The sequence below is a fragment of the Dreissena polymorpha genome, chromosome 6 (assembly GCF_020536995.1).
Source record: "Dreissena polymorpha isolate Duluth1 chromosome 6, UMN_Dpol_1.0, whole genome shotgun sequence".
Classification (NCBI taxonomy): Eukaryota; Metazoa; Mollusca; class Bivalvia; order Myida; family Dreissenidae; genus Dreissena; species Dreissena polymorpha.
The window spans coordinates 94,008,708-94,028,980 of record NC_068360.1 but is presented as its reverse complement, the minus strand read 5'-3'; the positions used below and the strand labels follow the sequence as shown (position 1 = coordinate 94,028,980).

At 41.1% G+C, this 20,273-nt stretch overlaps 1 protein-coding gene across 1 annotated transcript in view; it reads left to right on the top strand.

The window, feature by feature from the left end:
* Positions 1-20,273, top strand: part of LOC127833516 (gamma-tubulin complex component 3-like) — a 48,371-nt gene that overhangs the window by 22,216 nt on the left and 5,882 nt on the right. The window contains exons 16-23 of the mRNA XM_052358807.1: positions 483-585; positions 8,637-8,764; positions 10,683-10,747; positions 13,827-13,962; positions 15,192-15,260; positions 15,974-16,109; positions 16,928-17,016; positions 19,579-19,710. Of these exons, the coding sequence (XP_052214767.1) occupies positions 483-585; positions 8,637-8,764; positions 10,683-10,747; positions 13,827-13,962; positions 15,192-15,260; positions 15,974-16,109; positions 16,928-17,016; positions 19,579-19,710 (858 nt within the window). The remainder of the gene's footprint in view (positions 1-482; positions 586-8,636; positions 8,765-10,682; positions 10,748-13,826; positions 13,963-15,191; positions 15,261-15,973; positions 16,110-16,927; positions 17,017-19,578; positions 19,711-20,273) is intronic.

The window sequence follows — 20,273 nt, the reverse complement described above, 5'->3', positions numbered from 1 at the left end:
TTGTTCTGATATGTCCATGAATTTTTAGCACCATGGATCTTTAATGACCGTAGATCATTCCCCTACATCATTGGAGAAAAAAATCAAAAGCCTCAATTGAAATGTATTGAGCCGCCTTCTGTGAAAACTGGGCTAAAAGCATTTGCATCATATGTTGTCTCAGATTTGCCTGTATAGTCCGCACAGGCTTATAAGATGTCACTGGCCACTTTTATGGAATTTTTCGTTTCAAGGATGTCTCTTATACAAAAATCCAGTGTTAGTGGAACGTGCCGTACCTGATTAGCCTGTACAGACTGCACTGGCTTTTCTGGGATGACACTTTATGCACATGCATTGAGTCCTGGTTTCTCATATGAATTCAGAACGATAGATTGGGTTTAAGGTACTGTGTTTTTTGGGGTCTTACCTAAGGCTTTTCAACTAACAGCCATGTAAAATAATGAAAACCCTAAATTTTAATTATTTCGCTTACCACTTAGATTCTTTTGACGGGCAAGTCGATCAATTTCCTACGGCAGGTGTGTCAGGACCGCACACCCACCAAAGGCAGGGAGGTTGCCATGGCGATAGACATGAGTCAAGGTACTACTACTTTCTTTGATATTTAATGTGGAGCCATTTTGGGGCTAAAATACGACATTAGAACAACAAAAAACTTCACAAATTTCATTCCAAATATTCACAATTGTTAGTACATTGTTAGAGTTTTTTGTTTGTTTTTGTATTGGTTTCATCTTGAATGATTTAGGTTGTGTATATTGTCAAAAGGTAAATAAACTTTGATATGTTTAAATTGATTTAACATGTAAATTACCACAGTTGCTTTCAGTTAAAGGCCCTCAACTAAGGTACACAATTGGTAAAATGAACAATAGATGAGGTGAATAAACAGTGTGGATGTTTTAAGCATTTTGTTGTTCAAGGGAGGTAATTCACATTTTTGAATCTTTTAATGTTTACAAGTCGCCAATATTGATTAAGCAATTCACTGCTTATAATATAGCAAAACAAATATTTCATTTAAATCAACAAAACATGTGATTTATTTGGTGATTATTGGATTGGACCTGCATATATATACCTCTGAACGCACATGTAGACATGGCATGGCTCTAATGCTTGCTTTAGGGGCTACCTACAGGGGTACAAGTTACCATAATTATGGCCCTTGGGAAAGTCTGAGACTAAGGTCATCAACGCCCTAGCAGGGGGCCCCCAGAAATCGGGGGTGGGGGATGAGAATCTGGCCCCTGGGTAATGAATGTGGCATGAGAAATCCACCATGGATAGATGCACCATTGCCCCGGGTTGTAATCTCCCATGAGAGGTCCACCATGGATTGATGCACCATTGCCCCGGGTTGTAATCTCCCATGAGAGGTCCACCATGGATTGATGCACCATTGCCCCGGGTTGTAATCTCCCATGAGAGGTCCACCATGGATTGATGCACCATTGCCCCGGGTTGTAATCTCCCATGAGAGGTCCACCATGGATTGATACACCATTGCCCTGGGTTGTAATCTCCCATGAGAGGTCCACCATGGATTGATGCACCATTGCCCCGGGTTGTGATCTCCCATGAGATGTCCACCATGGATTGATGCACCATGGCCCCGGGTTGTAATCTCCCATGAGAGGTCCACCATGGATTGATGCACCATTGCCCCGGGTTGTAATCTCCCATGAGATGTCCACCATGGATTGATGCACCATTGCCCCGGGTTGTAATCTGCCATGAGAGGTCCACCATGGATTGATGCACCATTGCCCCGGGTTGTAAAATCCCATGAGATGTCCACTCAGTGGATTGATGCACCATTGCCCCGGGTTGTAATCTCCCATGAGATGTCCACTCAGTGAATTGATGCACCATAGCCCCGGGTTGTAATCTCCCATGAGATGTCCACTCAGTGGATTGATGCACCATTGCCCCGGGTTGTAATCTCCCATGAGATGTCCACTCAGTGGATTGATGCACCATTGCCCTGGGTTGTAATCTCCCATGAGATGTCCACTCAGTGGATTGATGCACCATTGCCCTGGGTTGTAATCTCCCATGAGATGTCCACTCAGTGGATTGATGCACCATTGCCCCGGGTTGTAATCTCCCATGAGATTTCCACTCAGTGGATTGATGCACCATTGCCCTGGGTTGTAATCTCCCATGAGAGGTCCACCATGGATAGATGCACGATTGACCTGGGTTGTAATCTCCCATGAGATGTCCACTCAGTGGATTGATGCACCATTGCCCCGGGTTGTAATCTCCCATGAGATGTCCACTCAGTGGATTGATGCACCATTGCCCCGGGTTGTAATCCCCCATGAGATGTCCACTCAGTGGATTGATGCACCATTGCCCTGGGTTGTAATCTCCCATGAGATGTCCACTCAGTGGATTGATGCACCATAGCCCCGGGTTGTAATCTCCCATGAGATGTCCACTCAGTGGATTGATGCACCATTGCCCCAGGTTGTAATCTCCCATGAGATGTCCACTCAGTGGATAGATGCACCATTGCCCCGGGTTGTAATCTCCCATGAGATGTCCACTCAGTGGAGTGATGCACCATTGACCCGGGTTGTAATCTCCCATGAGATGTCCACTCAGTGGATTGATGCACCATTGCCCCGGGTTGTAATCTCCCATGAGATGTCCACTCAGTGGATTGATGTACCATTGCCCCGGGTTGTAATCTCCCATGAGATGTCCACTCAGTGGATTGATGCACCATTGCCCCGGGTTGTAATCTCCCATGAGATGTCCACTCAGTGGATTGATGCACCATTGCCCCGGGTTGTAATCTCCCATGAGATGTCCACTCAGTGGATTGATGCACCATTGCCCCGGGTTGTAATCTCCCATGAGAGGTCCACCATGGATAGATGCATGATTGACCTGGGTTGTAATCTCCCATGAGATGTCCACTCAGTGGATTGATGCACCATTGCCCCGGGTTGTAATCCCCCATGAGATGTCCACTCAGTGGATTGATGCACCATTGCCCCGGGTTGTAATCTCCCATGAGATGTCCACTCAGTGGATTGATGCACCATTGCCCTGGGTTGTAATCTCCCATGAGATGTCCACTCAGTGGATTGATGCACCATAGCCCCAGGTTGTAATCTCCCATGAGATGTCCACTCAGTGGATTGATGCACCATTGCCCCAGGTTGTAATCTCCCATGAGATGTCCACTCAGTGGATAGATGCACCATTGCCCCGGGTTGTAATCTCCCATGAGATGTCCACTCAGTGGAGTGATGCACCATTGACCCGGGTTGTAATCCCCATGAGATGTCCACTCAGTGGATTGATGCACCATTGCCCCGGGTTGTAATCTCCCATGAGATGTCCACTCAGTGGATTGATGCACCATTGCCCCGGGTTGTAATCTCCCATGAGATGTCCACTCAGTGGATTGATGCACCATTGCCCCGGGTTGTAATCTCCCATGAGATGTCCACTCAGTGGATTGATGCACAATTGCCCCGGGTTGTAATCTCCCATGAGATGTCCACTCAGTGGATTGATGCACCATTGCCCTGGGTTGTAATCTCCCATGAGAGGTCCACCATGGATAGATGCATGATTGACCTGGGTTGTAATCTCCCATGAGATGTCCACTCAGTGGATTGATGCACCATTGCCCCGGGTTGTAATCCCCCATGAGATGTCCACTCAGTGGATTGATGCACCATTGCCCCGGGTTGTAATCTCCCATGAGATGTCCACTCAGTGGATTGATGCACCATTGCCGTGGGTTGTAATCTCCCATGAGATGTCCACTCAGTGGATTGATGCACCATAGCCCCGGGTTGTAATCTCCCATGAGATGTCCACTCAGTGGATTGATGCACCATTGCCCCGGGTTGTAATCTCCCATGAAATGTCCACTCAGTGGATTGATGCACCATTGCCCTGGGTTGTAATCTCCCATGAGATGTCCACTCAGTGGATTGATGCACCATTGACCCGGGTTGTAATCTCCCATGAGATGTCCACTCAGTGGATTGATGCACCATTGCCCCGGGTTGTAATCTCCCATGAGATGTCCACTCAGTGGATTGATGCACCATTGCCCCGGGTTGCAATCTCCCATGGATTGATGCACCATTGCCCCGGGTTGTAATCTCCCATGAGATGTCCACTCAGTGCATTGATGCACCATTGCCCCGGGTTGTAATCTCCCATGAGATGTCCACTCAGTGGATTGATGCACCATAGCCCCGGGTTGTAATCACCCATGAGATGTCCACTCAGTGGATTGATGCACCATTGCCCCTGGTTGTAATCTCCCATGAGATGTCCACTCAGTGGATTGATGCACCATTGCCCTGGGTTGTAATCTCCCATGAGATGTCCACTCAGTGGATTGATGCACCATTGCCCCGGGTTGTAATCTCCCATGAGATGTCCACTCAGTGGATTCATGCACCATTGCCCCGGGTTGTAATCTCCCATGAGATGTCCACTCAGTGGATTGATGCACCATTGCCCTGGGTTGTAATCTCCCATGAGAGGTCCACCATGGATAGATGCACGATTGACCTGGGTTGTAATCTCCCATGAGATGTCCACTCAGTGGATTGATGCACCATTGCCCCGGGTTGTAATCTCCCATGAGATGTCCACTCAGTGGATTAATGCACCATTGCCCCGGGTTGTAATCTCCCATGAGATGTCCACTCAGTGGATTGATGCACCATTGCCCTGGGTTGTAATCTCCCATGAGATGTCCACTCAGTGGATTGATGCACCATAACCCCAGTTGTAATCTCCCATGAGATGTCCACTCAGTGGATTGATGCACCATTGCCCCGGGTTGTAATCTCCCATGAGATGTCCACTCAGTGGATTGATGCACCAAAGCCCCGGGTTGTAATCTCCCATGAGATGTCCACTCATTGGATAGATGCACCATTGACCCGTGTTGTAATCTCCCATGAGATGTCCACTCAGTGGATTGATGCACCATTGCCCCGGGTTGCAATCTCCCATGGATTGATGCACCATCGCCCCGGGTTGTATCTCCCATGAGATGTCCACTCAGTGGATAGATGCACCATTGCCCCGGGTTGTAATCTCCCATGAGATGTCCACTCAGTGGATAGATGCACCATTGCCCCGTGTTGTAATCTCCCATGAGATGTCCACTCAGTGGATAGATGCACCATTGCCCTGGGTTGTAATCTCCCATGAGAGGACCACCATGGATTGATGCACCATTGCCCCGGGTTGTAATGTGGCATGAGAAGTCCACCATGGATTGATGCACCATTTCCCTGGGTTGTAATCTCCTAAGAGAGGTCCACCATGGATTGATGCACCATTGCCCCGGGTTGTAATCTCCCATGAGATGTCCACCATGGATTGATGCACCATTTCCCCGGGTTGTAATCTCCCATGAGAGGTCCACCATGGATTGATGCACAATTGCCCCGGGTTGTAATCTCCCATGATAGGTCAACCATGGATTGATGCACCATTGCCCCGGGTTGTAATCTCCCATGGATTGATGCACCATTGCCCCGGGTTGTAATCTCCCATGAGATGTCCACTCAGTGGATAGATGCACCATTGCCCCGGGTTGTAATCTCCCATGTATTGATGCACCATTGCCCCGGGTTGTAATCTCCCATGGATTGATGCACCATTGCCCTGGGTTGTAATCTCCCATGGATTGATGCACCATTGCCCCGGGTTGTAATCTCTCATGGATTGATGCACCATTGCCCCGGGTTGTAATCTCCCATGGATTGATGCACCATTGACCCAGGTTGTAATCTCCCATGGATTGATGCACCATTGACCTGGGTTTTATCTCCCATGAGATGTCCACCATGGATAGATGCACCATTGCCCCGGGTTGTAATCTCCCATGAGAGGTCCACTCAGTGGATAGATGCACCATTGCCCCGGGTTGTAATCTCCCATGGATTGATGCACCATTGCCCCGGGTTGTAATCTCCCATGGATTGATGCACCATTGCCCCGGGTTGTAATCTCCCATGGATTGATGCACCATTGCCCCGGGTTGTAATCTCTCATGGATTGATGCACCATTGCCCCGGGTTGTAATCTCCCATGGATTGATGCACTATTGACCCGGGTTGTAATCTCCCATGGATTGATGCACCATTGACCTGGGTTTTATCTCCCATGAGATGTCCACCATGGATAGATGCACCATTGCCCCGGGTTGTAATCTCCCATGAGAGGTCCACTCAGTGGATTGATGCACCATTGCCCCGGGTTGTAATCTCCCATGGATTGATGCACCATTGCCCCGGGTTGTAATCTCCCATGGATTGATGCACCATTGCCCCGGGTTGTAATCTCCCATGGATTGATGCCCCAATAACCCTGGGTTGTAATCTCCCATGGATTGATGCACCATTGCCCCGGGTTGTAATCTCCCATGGATTGATGCACCATTGACCCGGGTTGTAATCTCCCATGGATTGATGCACCATTGACCCGGGTTGTATCTCCCATGAGATGTCCACCATGGATAGATGCACCATTGCCCCGGGTTGTAATCTCCCATGAGATGTCCACCATGGATAGATGCACCATTGACCTGGGTTGTAATCTCCCATGAGAGGTCTACCATGGATAGATGCACCATTGTAATCTCCCATGAGAGGTCCACCATGGATAGATGCACCATTGACCCGGGTTGTAATCTCCCAAGAGAGGTCCACCATGGATTGATGCACCATTGCCCCGGATTGTAATCTCCCATGAGATGTCCACTCAGTGGATAGATGCACCATTGCCCCGGGTTGTAATCTCCCATGAGAGGTGGACCATGGATTGATGCACCATTGCCCTGGGTTGTAATCTCCCATGAGATGTCCACTCAGTGGATAGATGCACCATTGCCCCGGGTTGTAATCTCCCAAGAGAGGTCCACCATGGATTGATGCACCATTGACCCGGGTTGTAATCTCCCATGAGAGGTCCACCATGGATAGATGCACCATTGCCCTGGGTTGTAATCTCCCATGAGATGTCCACTCAGTGGATAGATGCACCATTGCCCCGGGTTGTAATCTCCCATGAAAGGTCCACCATGGATTGATGCACCATTGCCCCGGGTTGTAATCTCCCATGACCAGCTTGTCAGTGTAATTTGCAGGGTCGCTTGCGAGCCATAACTCAATTCAGACTACTCTAGAGCCGGGTATCTTTTGCAATTATAATTTATGGTTTTTTATGCGCCTGGAAGGGTGGCATTTGAAATGTCTGTCTGTCCATCAGTCCGTCCGAAAACTTTTAACATTGGCCATAAATTTTGCAATATTGAAGATAGCAACTTGATATTTGGCATGCATGTGTAGCTGCACATTTTGAGTGGTGAAAGGTCAGGGTCAAGGTCATCCTTCAAGGTCAAAAGTAAAAAAATACAATCTAAGGGAAGTAATAAGCTTTAAAAGGGAGATAATTTCTAAACCTGCCAAATAATATATTGAAATTGTATTTCAAAGCGGCGCAATAGGGAGCAATGTGTTTCTGACAACACATCTCTTGTTATAATTATCTTTTTTATATAACAAGTAATTAACTAAACAGTATTAACTATCACAGTTTCTAGAACAGGACCCACGATCTATATTTTTTATTTTAAAAAAATATGGCAACCTCCCCACTCAAGACAGTGTGACTTCATTAAAGGACATTTTTATCCCATGAAAGTTAACTCTCCTAATGAAAAAAAACACACAATGTATTTAAGTGTAATAGACGCAACAACTTTTTTTAGAGGATTAGCAGCTTAATGGCCTTAAGAATTGTCAAGTTATGGCCCTTGAATTATCTACAGTGTAGTTTTAAAGCATCATCATGGCTTGTTGTTCAGTAAGTCTTTGAAAGTTTTGAACCAATATTCTCCAACTTGATGAAAAATGTCTATATCTTTGTAAAATTCAATTACCACCCAATTTGTTAGTGGAATATTGACAATATCTATATTGACAGATTGATTGGCAATATTAGCACTATTTAGTTTAAAGCTTTTTATTTAAGCTTGAAATATTGCTGAAAATGGTGGAGTTTCGCCGGTAGGGGACCATACTGCTTGGCAATAGTCTTGTTTAAGCTTTTCCTGGAAAGAACCAGTGCTTGGGTGTCTTTGTTGTAGATCTAAAGAACCAACAGAGGGGATCAAACCTGCATCCTCCTGATAGCTATGGACCATGTTATCCACTTAGCTGTGGCGACTTTTATTATGCCCCCGGTAGGGTGGCATATAGCAGTTGAACTGTCTGTCAGTCCTTCCGTCTGTCTGAAAATTTTCACATGGGCCATAACTTTTGCAATATTGAAGATAGCAACTTGATATTTGGCATGCATGTGTATCTCATGAAGCTGTACATTTTGAGTGGTGAAAAGTCAAGGTCATCCTTCAAGGTCACTGGTAAAAAAACAAATCCAAGGGAAGTAATAAGCTTTAAAGGGAGATACTTTCTATTTTATATCATTTCTCAGGTACAGATCATTTTTACAAGGGAAGTTATATTTTTTAAAGGGATATAATAAAAAAACAAAAATAAATAAATCAAAGCGGCGCAGTAGGGGGCATTGTATTTCTGACAAACACATCTCTTGTTTGCACTATTTTTCAGCCGAGTGGATGTTCATGCAGGACCAGAACAACAACTTCCTTAACATGGTGGACACTGTTTACAAGGAGACCAGTCGACATCTCCTGGATGTCCTGCACTCCAAGTACAAATTCATGGATCATCTAAAAGTAAGTGTGCTTTTTTTCCCCCAATCCCCTTCCTCTTAACCCTTTACCACTCAAATACGTATTTTTAACGCATTTGTAGTCCCTTTAAAAGTTAAATTTAATTAAAAACCTTTCTTACTAGATTCAAGTTGTAAAAGCTTCATTTCCAACCCTTAGATACTGATGAGCAGCAAACAGCATAAAACCTGAACAGACTGAGAGTTACTTGCAGGTTGTTCTGGTTTTATGCTGTTTGCACATAGCCATTTTTACTCTACTCTACGTGGGAAAGGTTTAAGTGAATAAAACTGCGTGATTGATGAAAGGAAAATGGTTTTACCCCACTTTTACAGCGAATTCGGTTGATTAAAGCCCCGTTTATTACATTTCTGCTATAATCGACGGCACGTGCTACGTTGTAAACAAATGTAGTTCCTTGTATATAAACTAAATGTTATATTAATGTTATAAAACTTTTAGATTTGCAATTCAATATGAATAAAATTGTTATTAATGACGCACAACTCTTTGTCACAGAAAGATGTTCTGATTTTAAAAAATTAATATTTGATCAGTGGTTATTTTTGAAACAAGGAGTAATACACTGACCTTGGTTACACTACAGTCATTATCAAAGTAAGACAAACACTCATGAAAAATAATTTTGTGTAAATAAAAAGGTTTACTGAATTAACAGTGGGATAAATAGAATAATAGATTAGTGTTTATTATACACCCGGCACGAAAACGAAAAAGCACTCGCCAAGGCTCGTGCTTTTTGTTTTCTAAGCCTTGCATGATAAACCTGATCTAAAATCAACACTAACCTATTATTCTTTATGTGCTGCTGTCCAAGAATGTCTTCATGGACCATCTAAGGTAACAAATACATGAAAGGTAGTTTCATCCTATTAAAAGGGATTCCAATCATGTCATTTATCTTATTAACCAGGTTTTCCGAAGGAAAAAACTGGTTATTAGATTGGCGAATGCGGGCGGGCTGGCTGGCGGGCGGGCGGAACAAGCTTGTCCGGGCCATAACTATGTCGTTCATTGTCAGATTTTAAAATCATTTGGCACATTTGTTCACCATCATTGGACGGTGTGTCGCGCGAAATAATTATGTCGATATCTCCAAGGTGAAGATCACACTTTGAGTTCAAAGGTCAGAAATGGCCATAAATGAGCTTGTCCTGGCCATAACTATGTCATTCATTTTGAGATTTTAAAATCATTTGGCACATTTGTTCACCATCATGGGACGGTGTGTCGCACGAAAGAATCACGTCAATATCTCCAATGTCAAGGTTGCCACGACTAAAAATAGATTTTTTTAAAAAACAAACTTACAAAGGGGGTTAATTTTGTTTGTTCATTTCAAAAGTTCAGTTTGAGTTTTCTCCCTTTATCAGATTTTTTTTTCACAATGAAAACCTGGTTTTGTGACAGTTTTGTCCCTTGTTATAAATGTCTTGGCAAATCACATTTCTGTGAGTAAAAAATGTATCATTCTCTTTTTAAAAACAAAGATGTCAGAATCACAATTTGTTCTGAGAAAATCCCATTTTGTTCAGAAAAAACTACACGTTGGTCAGCAATAATAAGGCAAATATATGGTACAAATTGTTAGCCCCCACAAACGTTTTGCAATTCTGCAATAAAACAATTTAGACTGGCTCTGGGAAAATGCAGCTTTAATGCATACGTGTAAAGTGTCGTCCAAAATAAGCCTGTGCAGTCCTCACAGCATATGGCAATTTCCGCTTTAATGTTTTTTTCATTTAAAGGAAGTCTCTTATTTGCAAAAAACTTGTTAAGGCAGACAGTTTCATCCCTGAGTAGCCTGTGCAGACTGCACATACTTATATTGGATGACACTTATTGTACATGCAGTAAACTCTGCTTTTCCAGATGGCTGCTCAATAATTATCGTTTTCAGGCCATGCGGAGGTACCTACTTCTAGGTCAGGGTGACTTTATCAGACATCTGATGGACCTTCTAGAGTAAGTACAAAGTAGACAGTGTTTGTCTAACTTCAGTAAGGTTTGTCTAACTTCAGTAATGTTTGTCTAACTTCAGTAAGGTTTGTCTAACTTCAGTAATGTTTGTCTAGCTTCAGTAAGGTTTGTCTAACTTCAGTAAGGTTTGTCTAACTTCAGTAAGGTTTGTCTAACTTCAGTAATGTTTGTCTATTAAACTTCAGTAATGTTTATATAACTTCAGTAATGTTTGTCTAACTTCAGTAATGTTTGTCTAACTTCAGTAAGGTTTGTCTAACTTCAGTAAGGTTTGTCTAACTTCAGTAATGTTTGTCTATTAAACTTCAGTAATGTTTATATAACTTCAGTAATGTTTGTCTAACTTCAGTAATGTTTGTCTAACTTCAGTAAGGTTTGTCTAACTTCAGTAAGGTTTGTCTAACTTCAGTAATGTTTGTCTAACTTCAGTAAGGTTTGTCTAACTTCAGTAAGGTTTGTCTAACTTCATTGTTTGTCTAACTTCAGTAATGTCTGTCTAACTTCAGTAATGTTTGTCTATTAAACTTCAGTAATGTTTATATAACTTCAGTAATGTTTGTCTATTAAACTTCAGTAATGTTTATATAACTTCAGTAATGTTTGTCTAACTTCAGTAATGTTTGTATAAGTTCAGTAATGTTTGTCTAACTTCAGAAATGTTTGTCTGACTTAAGTGGTGAAGTAGGGCAGATCTGATGCAAAAGTTTCATAAAGATGATTACCTGCATTTTTAGCTCACCTGATTGCTCAGGTGAGCTTTTGTAACCGGTCTTTGTCCGTCGTCCGTCCACATTTGTTCGTAAACACTCTAGAGGCCACATTTATTGTCCGATCTCTATGAAACTTGGTCAGAAGATTGGTCCCAATGATATCTCGATCAAGTTCGAAACTGGGTCATGCTTGGTCAAAAACTAGGTCACTAGGTAAAAAAAGGAAAAACCTTGTGAACACTGTAGTAGTCACATTTTATGCCCAATCTTCATGTAACTTTGTCAAAATGTTTGCCTTAATGATATGTTGGTTGAGTTCAAAAGTGGTTCCGGTCCGTTGAAAAACATGGCTGCCAGTGGGCGGGGCAGTTTTCCTTGTTTGGCTATAGAGAAACCTTGTAAACACTGTAAAGTCACAATTTTTGCTCAATCATCATGAAAGTTGGTCAAAACATTGGTTTTATTGATATCTCGGAAGAGATTGAAAATGGTCCAGATTGGTGAAAAAACATGGCCGCCAGTGGGCGGGGCATTTTTCTCTATATGTATATTGTTAAAACATGTAAACACTCTAGAAGTCACATTTTTGGTCCAATTTTCATGAAATTTGATCAGAACATTTGTTTCCTTGATACAAGAGTTGAGTTTGAAAATGGTTCCGGTCAGTTGAATAACATGGCTGCCGGGGGTGTGTGCAGTTTTCTTATATTTATATAGTAAAAAAAGCTTGTGAACACTCTAGAAGTCACATTATTTGCCCAATCATCATGAAACTTGGTGAAAAGATTGGTTTTATATATATCTTAGATGAGTTTGCATATGGTCTCGATCGGTCAGAAAACATGGCCGCCAGGGGGGTGGGGCAGTTTTCCTTATGTGACTAAAGAGAAACCTTGTGATCAAACACTATAGAAGTCACATTTTTTGCCTAATCATTGTGAATTTTAGTCAGTACATTGGTTTTATTGATTTCTCGGACAATTTGAAAAATGGCTCAGATTGGTAACACACTTTTTAGCTCACCTGATTGCTCCGGTAAGGTTTTAGGATTGGTCTTTGTCCGTCCGTCCACATTTGGTTCGAAACACTCTAGCATTCACATTTCTCAAGCATTCTTTATCAAAGTTGCTGAAAGATCTTAGTCAAGTTTGATAATGAGCAAAATCACATAATAAATGCCATAATTATTGCCGTTAGATTGTCCAAATTTTCATTATATTATTCAAAATCCTTGTAAACAATGTAGAGGTCACAATTTTGTTTAAGATTTTATGAATCTTGGTCATATTTATTTTTGTAAGCAAAGTTTGATGTTTGGTAAGGGGGGTCAACTCAAAATATAGGTAACCAGGTCAAATCTTACAAAAATAAAAACACTCCATGCGCCAGAGTTTTGGTTCAATAATGATGAAACTTGAACAGGATGTTTGTCTGGACAATATCTAGGTCAAGTTTGACATTTGGTAAAGATTGAAAGAACTGACTCCTCTCAAGTGAGCGAACTAGGGCCATCTTGGCCCTCTTGTTTTCATGTACAGACTGTAGAAATATGACATTTTCATCATATTTATTGTACAATTTTGCAAAAAAAGGACCTTGAAAGTAAAATGTATTTTGTAAAATGCACTTATTGTTTAAGGTCACATTTTTTAAGCAAATTCTTTTAGTGTATTGCACTGACACTTGCCAAAAGTTTTTCTCCCTAAATCTCTCATCTCCATTTGAGTTTTGTTTTGAGAAAACTAATCAGAAACGACACTTTCCTGCTATTTTGTATTTTTGTTTAAACGATTCTTTTTTAAACGAAAAATTCCATAACAGTGGAAATTTCGTACCTGATTAGCCTGTGATGACTGCACAGGCTAATCTGGAAAGACACTTAAACCACATGCATTAAGCCTGTTTGCCAAGATCAAGGCTCAATTCGAAGGAGGGCTTATAGTGATCGAACTGTCCGTCCATCCGTCCGTCACACTTTGCGTTTAGGTTTCGAAAAATGCTCATAACTTCTATGTCGCTTATAGCAGTTTCATATTTGGCGTGCATGTGTATATGGACAAGGACTTTCCATACGCACACAAATTTTGACCCCTGTGACCTTGAACTTAGGGTACGCTTTTAGGTTTCAAAATCTGCGTTAAGTTTTAGAAAAAAGCTCATAATTCTATCAAGTGTTTATAGGGGGCATAAGTCATCCTATGGTGACAGCTCTTGTTTTCAGTTCCATTTATTAGAATGGAAATTCTCAAATCTTTTTGTTTGTTTGTATGACTGTAAAATTTACATTTAGAAAAAATTATATATATATATATACATGTAATAAAAGAAGTTGAACAAGGCTCATTTCTGTTCAGGGAGGATCTGGCTAAGCCTGCGTCTAACCTCTACCTCCACAACCTTTCTGGTATCCTGGAGACAGCCATACGTGGAACCAACGCCCAGTTTGACGACTCCGATATCCTCAAACGACTGGACGTTCGACTTCTAGAGGTAAGATCATACAGTACTTTACCAGGCATTATAGGCAACTGTGAATAAAGCGCTTTTAAAACGTTTTAAAATTCTCAATTTTTGATCTGTTATTTATATCTTAACACAACGCATTTTTTGCAAGTTAGCTCTGAGAATAGAGTTGTATCACTGTTTACGCGCAGAAAATTGTGGGTTAAAAAAATTGAGTTAATACAACTTAAAGTACAGTATGCTGTAAGATAGTAACAGATCTTTTTATGCCCCCTTTTCGAAGAAAAGGCAGGCATATAGAGATCGGACTGTCCTTCTGTCTGTCTTTCTGTCACACTTTGCGTTTAGGTTTGAAAAATGCTCATAACTTCTATGTTCATTGAGATATAACCTTCATATTTGGTATGCATGTGTATATGGACAAGGCCTTTCCATACGCACAAAAATGTTTACCCCTGTGACCTTGAACTTAGGGTCAGCGTTTAGGTTTCGAAATCTGCGTTTAGGTTTCGAAAAATGCTCATAACTTGTATGTCCCTTGAGATATAACCTTCATATTTAGTATGCATGTGTATATGAACAAGGCCTTTCCATACGCACAAAAATGTTTACCCCTGTGACCTTGACCTTGAACTTAGAGTCCGCGTTTAGGTTTCGAAATCTGCATTTAGGTTTTGAAAAATGCTCATAACTTCTATGTCCCTTGAGATATAACCTTCATATTTGGTATGCATGTGAATATGGACAAGGCCTTTCCATACGCTCAAAAAATTTAACCCATTGACGTTGAACTTAGGGTCCGCATTTAGGTTTCGAAATCTGCGTTTAGGTTATGAAAAATGCTCATTACTTCTATGTCCCTTGAGATATAACCTTCATATTTGCTATGCATGTGTATATGGACAAGGCCTTTCCATACGCACAAAAAAATTTACCCCTGTGACCTTGACCTTGAACTTGGGGTCCGCGTTTAGGTTTCGAAATCTGTGTTTAGGTTTCGAAAAAAGGTTATAACTTCTTACAAGCGTTTATAGGGGGCATAAGTCATCCTATGGTGACAGCTCTTGTTTTGTTTCAGTTGTAATTTCGCTGCTTTTCATATCATGTACTTCTCTTCAGCACCTGATTTTTTTTGGTGCAGTTTTTTTCTTGACATTACCAGTGTTGAGGCACTTGTATTATAATATTACGCTTTTATCCGACGATGAATATTAACTAGTTTCACCCTTCAATCAAGATCATTCCTTAACTTGCAGGTGTCCCCCGGAGATACTGGCTGGGACGTCTTCAGTCTGGATTATCATGTGGACGGACCAATCAGAACTGTAGGTCACTCATTTGTCTATATCCATCCTCGCAGAAGTATGATGTATGTATAACACACACTCTGTTTTAAATGCCAAACTGGAGTAAAATAGATTTCAAACCAGGGGAACTAGCAAATCCGACGAAAAATGGCCCCCATTTAACTATTGCGCAATCAAATAATCTGCTTTATTTTGTATTCAAGAAGGGAAGTAATTTAATGATAAGGAGAATGGGTTTCATAGCACTATGTTTTTGACAATTGAAGTAACATTCCAATCCTTATCGGAGTACCGGCCCCAAATTAATAAAAAAGTTGGATCCCTATTCAGAGGTCCAGATAAGATGCGTATTTGCGTAAAATCTTCATGAAAAATTTCCAAATACGAATGAATTGTACTTTTGATGAGTGAAAATAGTCATCATAAAAATTGAAATACTCATTTTGTGCAATTATCAGTTGGACCAACAGTGCCCTAAATCGGATTATTTGATCAGCCATTTCAAAATGCATGTTTATGTAAACAAGAGAAGATGTTCTTTATTATTAATACATGTTTTCTGCATGTTCATGTATAAAAAATGTATAAAATTCAAAATCAAAGACTTTTGCAGAGTATTTTAAATACTCCTGCACAAATGTTTGATTTTGTATTTTACTCATCAGCTAAAAAAGTCATGAGTGAAATACTCTTCATCTTAACAAATTATCTGGAGCTCTGCCTATTTGCAGGTATTTACGCCAGAGTGCATGATCATGTACCTGCGTGTGTTCAACTTCCTCTGGCGGGCCAAGCGGATGGAGTACGTGCTGGCTCTCATCTGGAAGAACCAGATCTTCAACTCCAAGCTGCTGAAAACCATTCCAGGTAAGTTGTGGTGTAATATGAGCCACAATCTGGGAAAATGGGGGTTAATTCATGCCCAGAAAGTGTCGACCCTGATAAGACTGTGCCTTCTGCAGGGACAACACTTTCCAATGGGGCTTAATTCATGCACAGAAAGTGTCGACCCTGATAAGACTGTGCCTTCTGCAGGGACAACACTTAAAATGGGGCTTAATTCATGCCCAGAAAGTGTCGACCCTGATAAGCCTGTGCCTTCTGCAGGGACAACACTTTCCGCCTCAACTAGTTTTTTGCCAAGAAGGGACTTACTTTAAGCAAATAAATCCTTGAAAGCCGAAAGTGTTGACCCTGAATAGCCTGTGCGGACTGCACAGGCTAATATGCGAGGACACTAGGCACTTGCATTATGCACCATTTCCCCAGAAAGAGGCTCAATTTTTTGCTTAAATTGGTTCGATTTTTAGTGTTTTCAAAATGCCAAGGTCTATGAAGCTGAACTGGTGTAGATACCGATTGCCCTCTTTAATAGGCACCTAAAGTTTTCATTCCCCAGATTATTATTATTCTTGGACAGCACTTAGACTGGATTTTCATGGAGAAGAGACTCAATTTAAACTAAAAATTCAATAAAACGTAATGTGTATTTCCAGATTAGCCTGAGCAGACTGCACAGGCTAATTTGGGGCGACACTGTAAGCACATGCATTAAACCCAGTTTTTCTAATTGCATGGCTCTTATTGAAAACTTGATAATAGTATTGGTGTTATATCTCTTAAATTTTTATGAACCTAAACTAGTATATATTATACATGTTATAATTGTGTTTGTATTGTTACAGAGCTGTCCAAGGTACTGCACCAGTGCCACATGCTGGGCAGTGAGATGGTTCACTTCATACAGCAGACCCAGTACTACATCAGCTTTGAGGTGGGTGACCTTGAAATAATTGTTTCTTTTTTACATGTTCATGCTCAGCATCAAAGTGAAAATTGCCCTATGCAACCAGCTTAAAACAAGAACAGCCTTCGAGTAACTCGCAGTCTGTCCAGGTTTTATGCTGTGTGCTGCTCATCAGTAACTAAGAGTTGAAAATGAAGCCTTGAAACTCTTATTTATAAAGAAAGGTTTTTACTTTAATGTAACTTTCTAAGGGTCCTCAAACGCGTCAAAGTACGTATCTTAGTGGTAAAGGGATAAATGACCTAAATGACCATTATGATAAGACGGAGTGTCTCATCAAAGAACCTTGCCCAAGTCAGGGAAAACACTTTACACTTTTATGGATTATCATTTTATTTTTTTAAAGAAGTCTGATTCACGAAAGTCGTCTCTGATGAGCACAGGCTAATCAGGGACAACACTTTATGCACTTCCGTTTTCTCAGTAAATCGCTCAAATATACATACTGAAACAGTGATGTTGAAACTTCATAGAATAGAACAGTAAATAAATTTAGGTTGACGTAACAATCCTTTTATGATTGGAATGTTGAAGGCATGTCGTTATATCTTAAATTATTTATAAAATGTATTAATTCATTAATTTAAATGGGCCATTCTCTCTGAAACCTGAAACAGGGGTTTAATGCATGTACGAAAAGTGGCGTCCCGGATTCACCAGGCTTCCTGAAAAGTCCCAAAAAGTGCCTGTCAATCGGACAGGCTGATGGAAAATTTTGCCTGTCCTGACAAAACTGCACCTGACCGAACAATATGATTTTATAACTGAAGAATTAAGAAAAGTTTAAATCATATTTATTGCCATGTGCAGCCCGTGTATAAGTACACTCAATAAAGTAAAACAAAACACTTGCGTGTTCTAGTGATTACAGTGTATGATGGACAACAGCTTTAATTCTAGTCAGACTCGAAACAAAATAACATAACACGATTGGTGTTGCCTTCTTCATCCTGAAAGTCAAGACCATCATCGGAATCACAATCAGAGTCTTTGTCACACAGTTTTGCAAGTCATTGTCCATGGTAAAATGAGGCTGCTGCATGGTTGCATTCTCAGGCACAGACTCGACAATACTTGGTTCCGATTCACTATCTGATTCAATGACCACAGAAGCTGACGATGTGGATGGGAGAACTTGAGCAACAACATTTTGTTCATGTCTAGTTTTTTGTTACAATCTTTGTAATTGGATAGATGGTAATATATCAGACCAATGAAATTGACGTTTTAGAAAAAACAACAAAGTGAGAGCACTCTTAAGAACTAGTGACGCTTTAGTGTTCTTAATGACAACAAGATACGTTTATGAAACACAATGTCCCCCTATATGACGTTTGACCTTGAAGGATGACCTTGACCTTGACCCTTCACCACTCAAAATGTGCAGCTCCATGAGATACACATGCATTTCAAATATAAAATTGCTAGCTTCAATATTGCAGAAGTGACATTACATGAGCAATTTTGACCCATATATTTGACCTTGAAGGATGACCTTGACCATGACCTTTCACCACTCAAAATGTGCAGCTCCATGAGGTACACATGCATGCCAAATATAAAGTTGCTATCTTCAATATTGCAAAAGTATTCATAAAATAAGCGATTTGGGCCACATATATTTGACCTCTGACCTTGAAGGATGACCTTGACCTTTCACCACTCAAATTGTGCAGCTCCATGAGATACACATGCATGCCAAATATCAAGTTGCTATCTTCAATATTTCAAAAGTATTCAAAAAATAAGCGATTTGGGCCACATATATTTGACCCCTGACCTTGAAGGATGACCTTGACCTTGACCTTTCACCACTCAAAATGTGCAACTCCATGAGATACACATGCATGCCAAATAACAAGTTGCTATCTTCAATATTGCAAAAGTATTCATAAAATGAGCGATTTTGGCCACATATATTTGACCTCTGACCTTGAAGGATGACCTTGACCTTTCACCACTCAAAATGTGCAGCTCCATGAGATACACATGCATGCCAAATTGCTATATTCAATATAGCAAAAGTTATTGCAAAATGTTAAAGTTGGCACAAACAGACCAACCAACCAACCAACCAACAGACCAACCAACAGACAGGGCAAAAACAATATGTCCCCCACTACTATAGTGGGGGACATAAAAAAGCTCGAAATTCACAAAAAGAGTGATTCATGTACTAATGGGGTACTAATGGGGTGTTTTCTTTCATCGCAAGTATTAGACTTTTCGGTATTTAGTCATATTGTTTTTGGCCTGTCACAAGGACCGGCGATATGAGAAACTTCGCCAGACCGTAAAGAATTTTGCCGGACAAGACCGGCGGTCCGGCCTTTTCAGGAAGCCTTGACTAACTTGGCACAGGCTAATCAGGGACGACAATTCCGCTTTTTTTCTAATTTTCGTTTAAAAGAAGACTGTTCTTGACAAAAATCCAGTTTAGGCGGAAGGTGCACAGGCTTATCTGGGATGACACTTAACGCACATGTATTAAATCCCCTTTTCACAGAGTGCAGCCTAAATAATTTTCAGGTCCTGGAGTGTTCGTGGCATGAGCTGCTGGGCAAGGTACGCGAGGCAGAGGATCTGGACTGTGTCATCGCTGCACATGAGGTCTTCCTCGACACTGTCATCACACGGTGTCTTCTTGATGAACAGTCCAGGGTGAGTGTGTATGTGGAGTTTGAGGGGTGGGGGGGTATTTATAACGCATTCTTAGTGTGAACCTATTTATTTTAGCTTGATTGCATCATAGGCCAATGGGGTATTGAAATGCTTGCGAGTCTGTTTCCTGGCCAGAACTAGTACTTGGTGTCTATGGAGGAGGGCAAAAGTATGATCCCAATGTGAAGATAAAACCTGTGACCTACATGAAGCAAGGCAGACACCATATTCACTACCTCACTGCAATCTTTGAGGCATTTTTGCATGTTTTTAGTTGATTTTGTCTATAGAATGTTACATTTATTTATATATGTGAATTTTCCTCATTCGAGCCTATTTAATCCGTTTTTAACTTAAACAAATATTTTGTCTCATATTTTTCTTAGATCTTTAAGATGTATTTTGTTTTATTAATGTATCTACCAATATTTTGTATGCTAAAAATTTAAGATAACAATACCTTCATAGAAGCTTTCTCTCAACTTATTATTATTCTCAGAAATCACTTTTAAATGCTTATATATGTGTGTATGTAATAATGTGTTTCATAATCAAAGTAGATG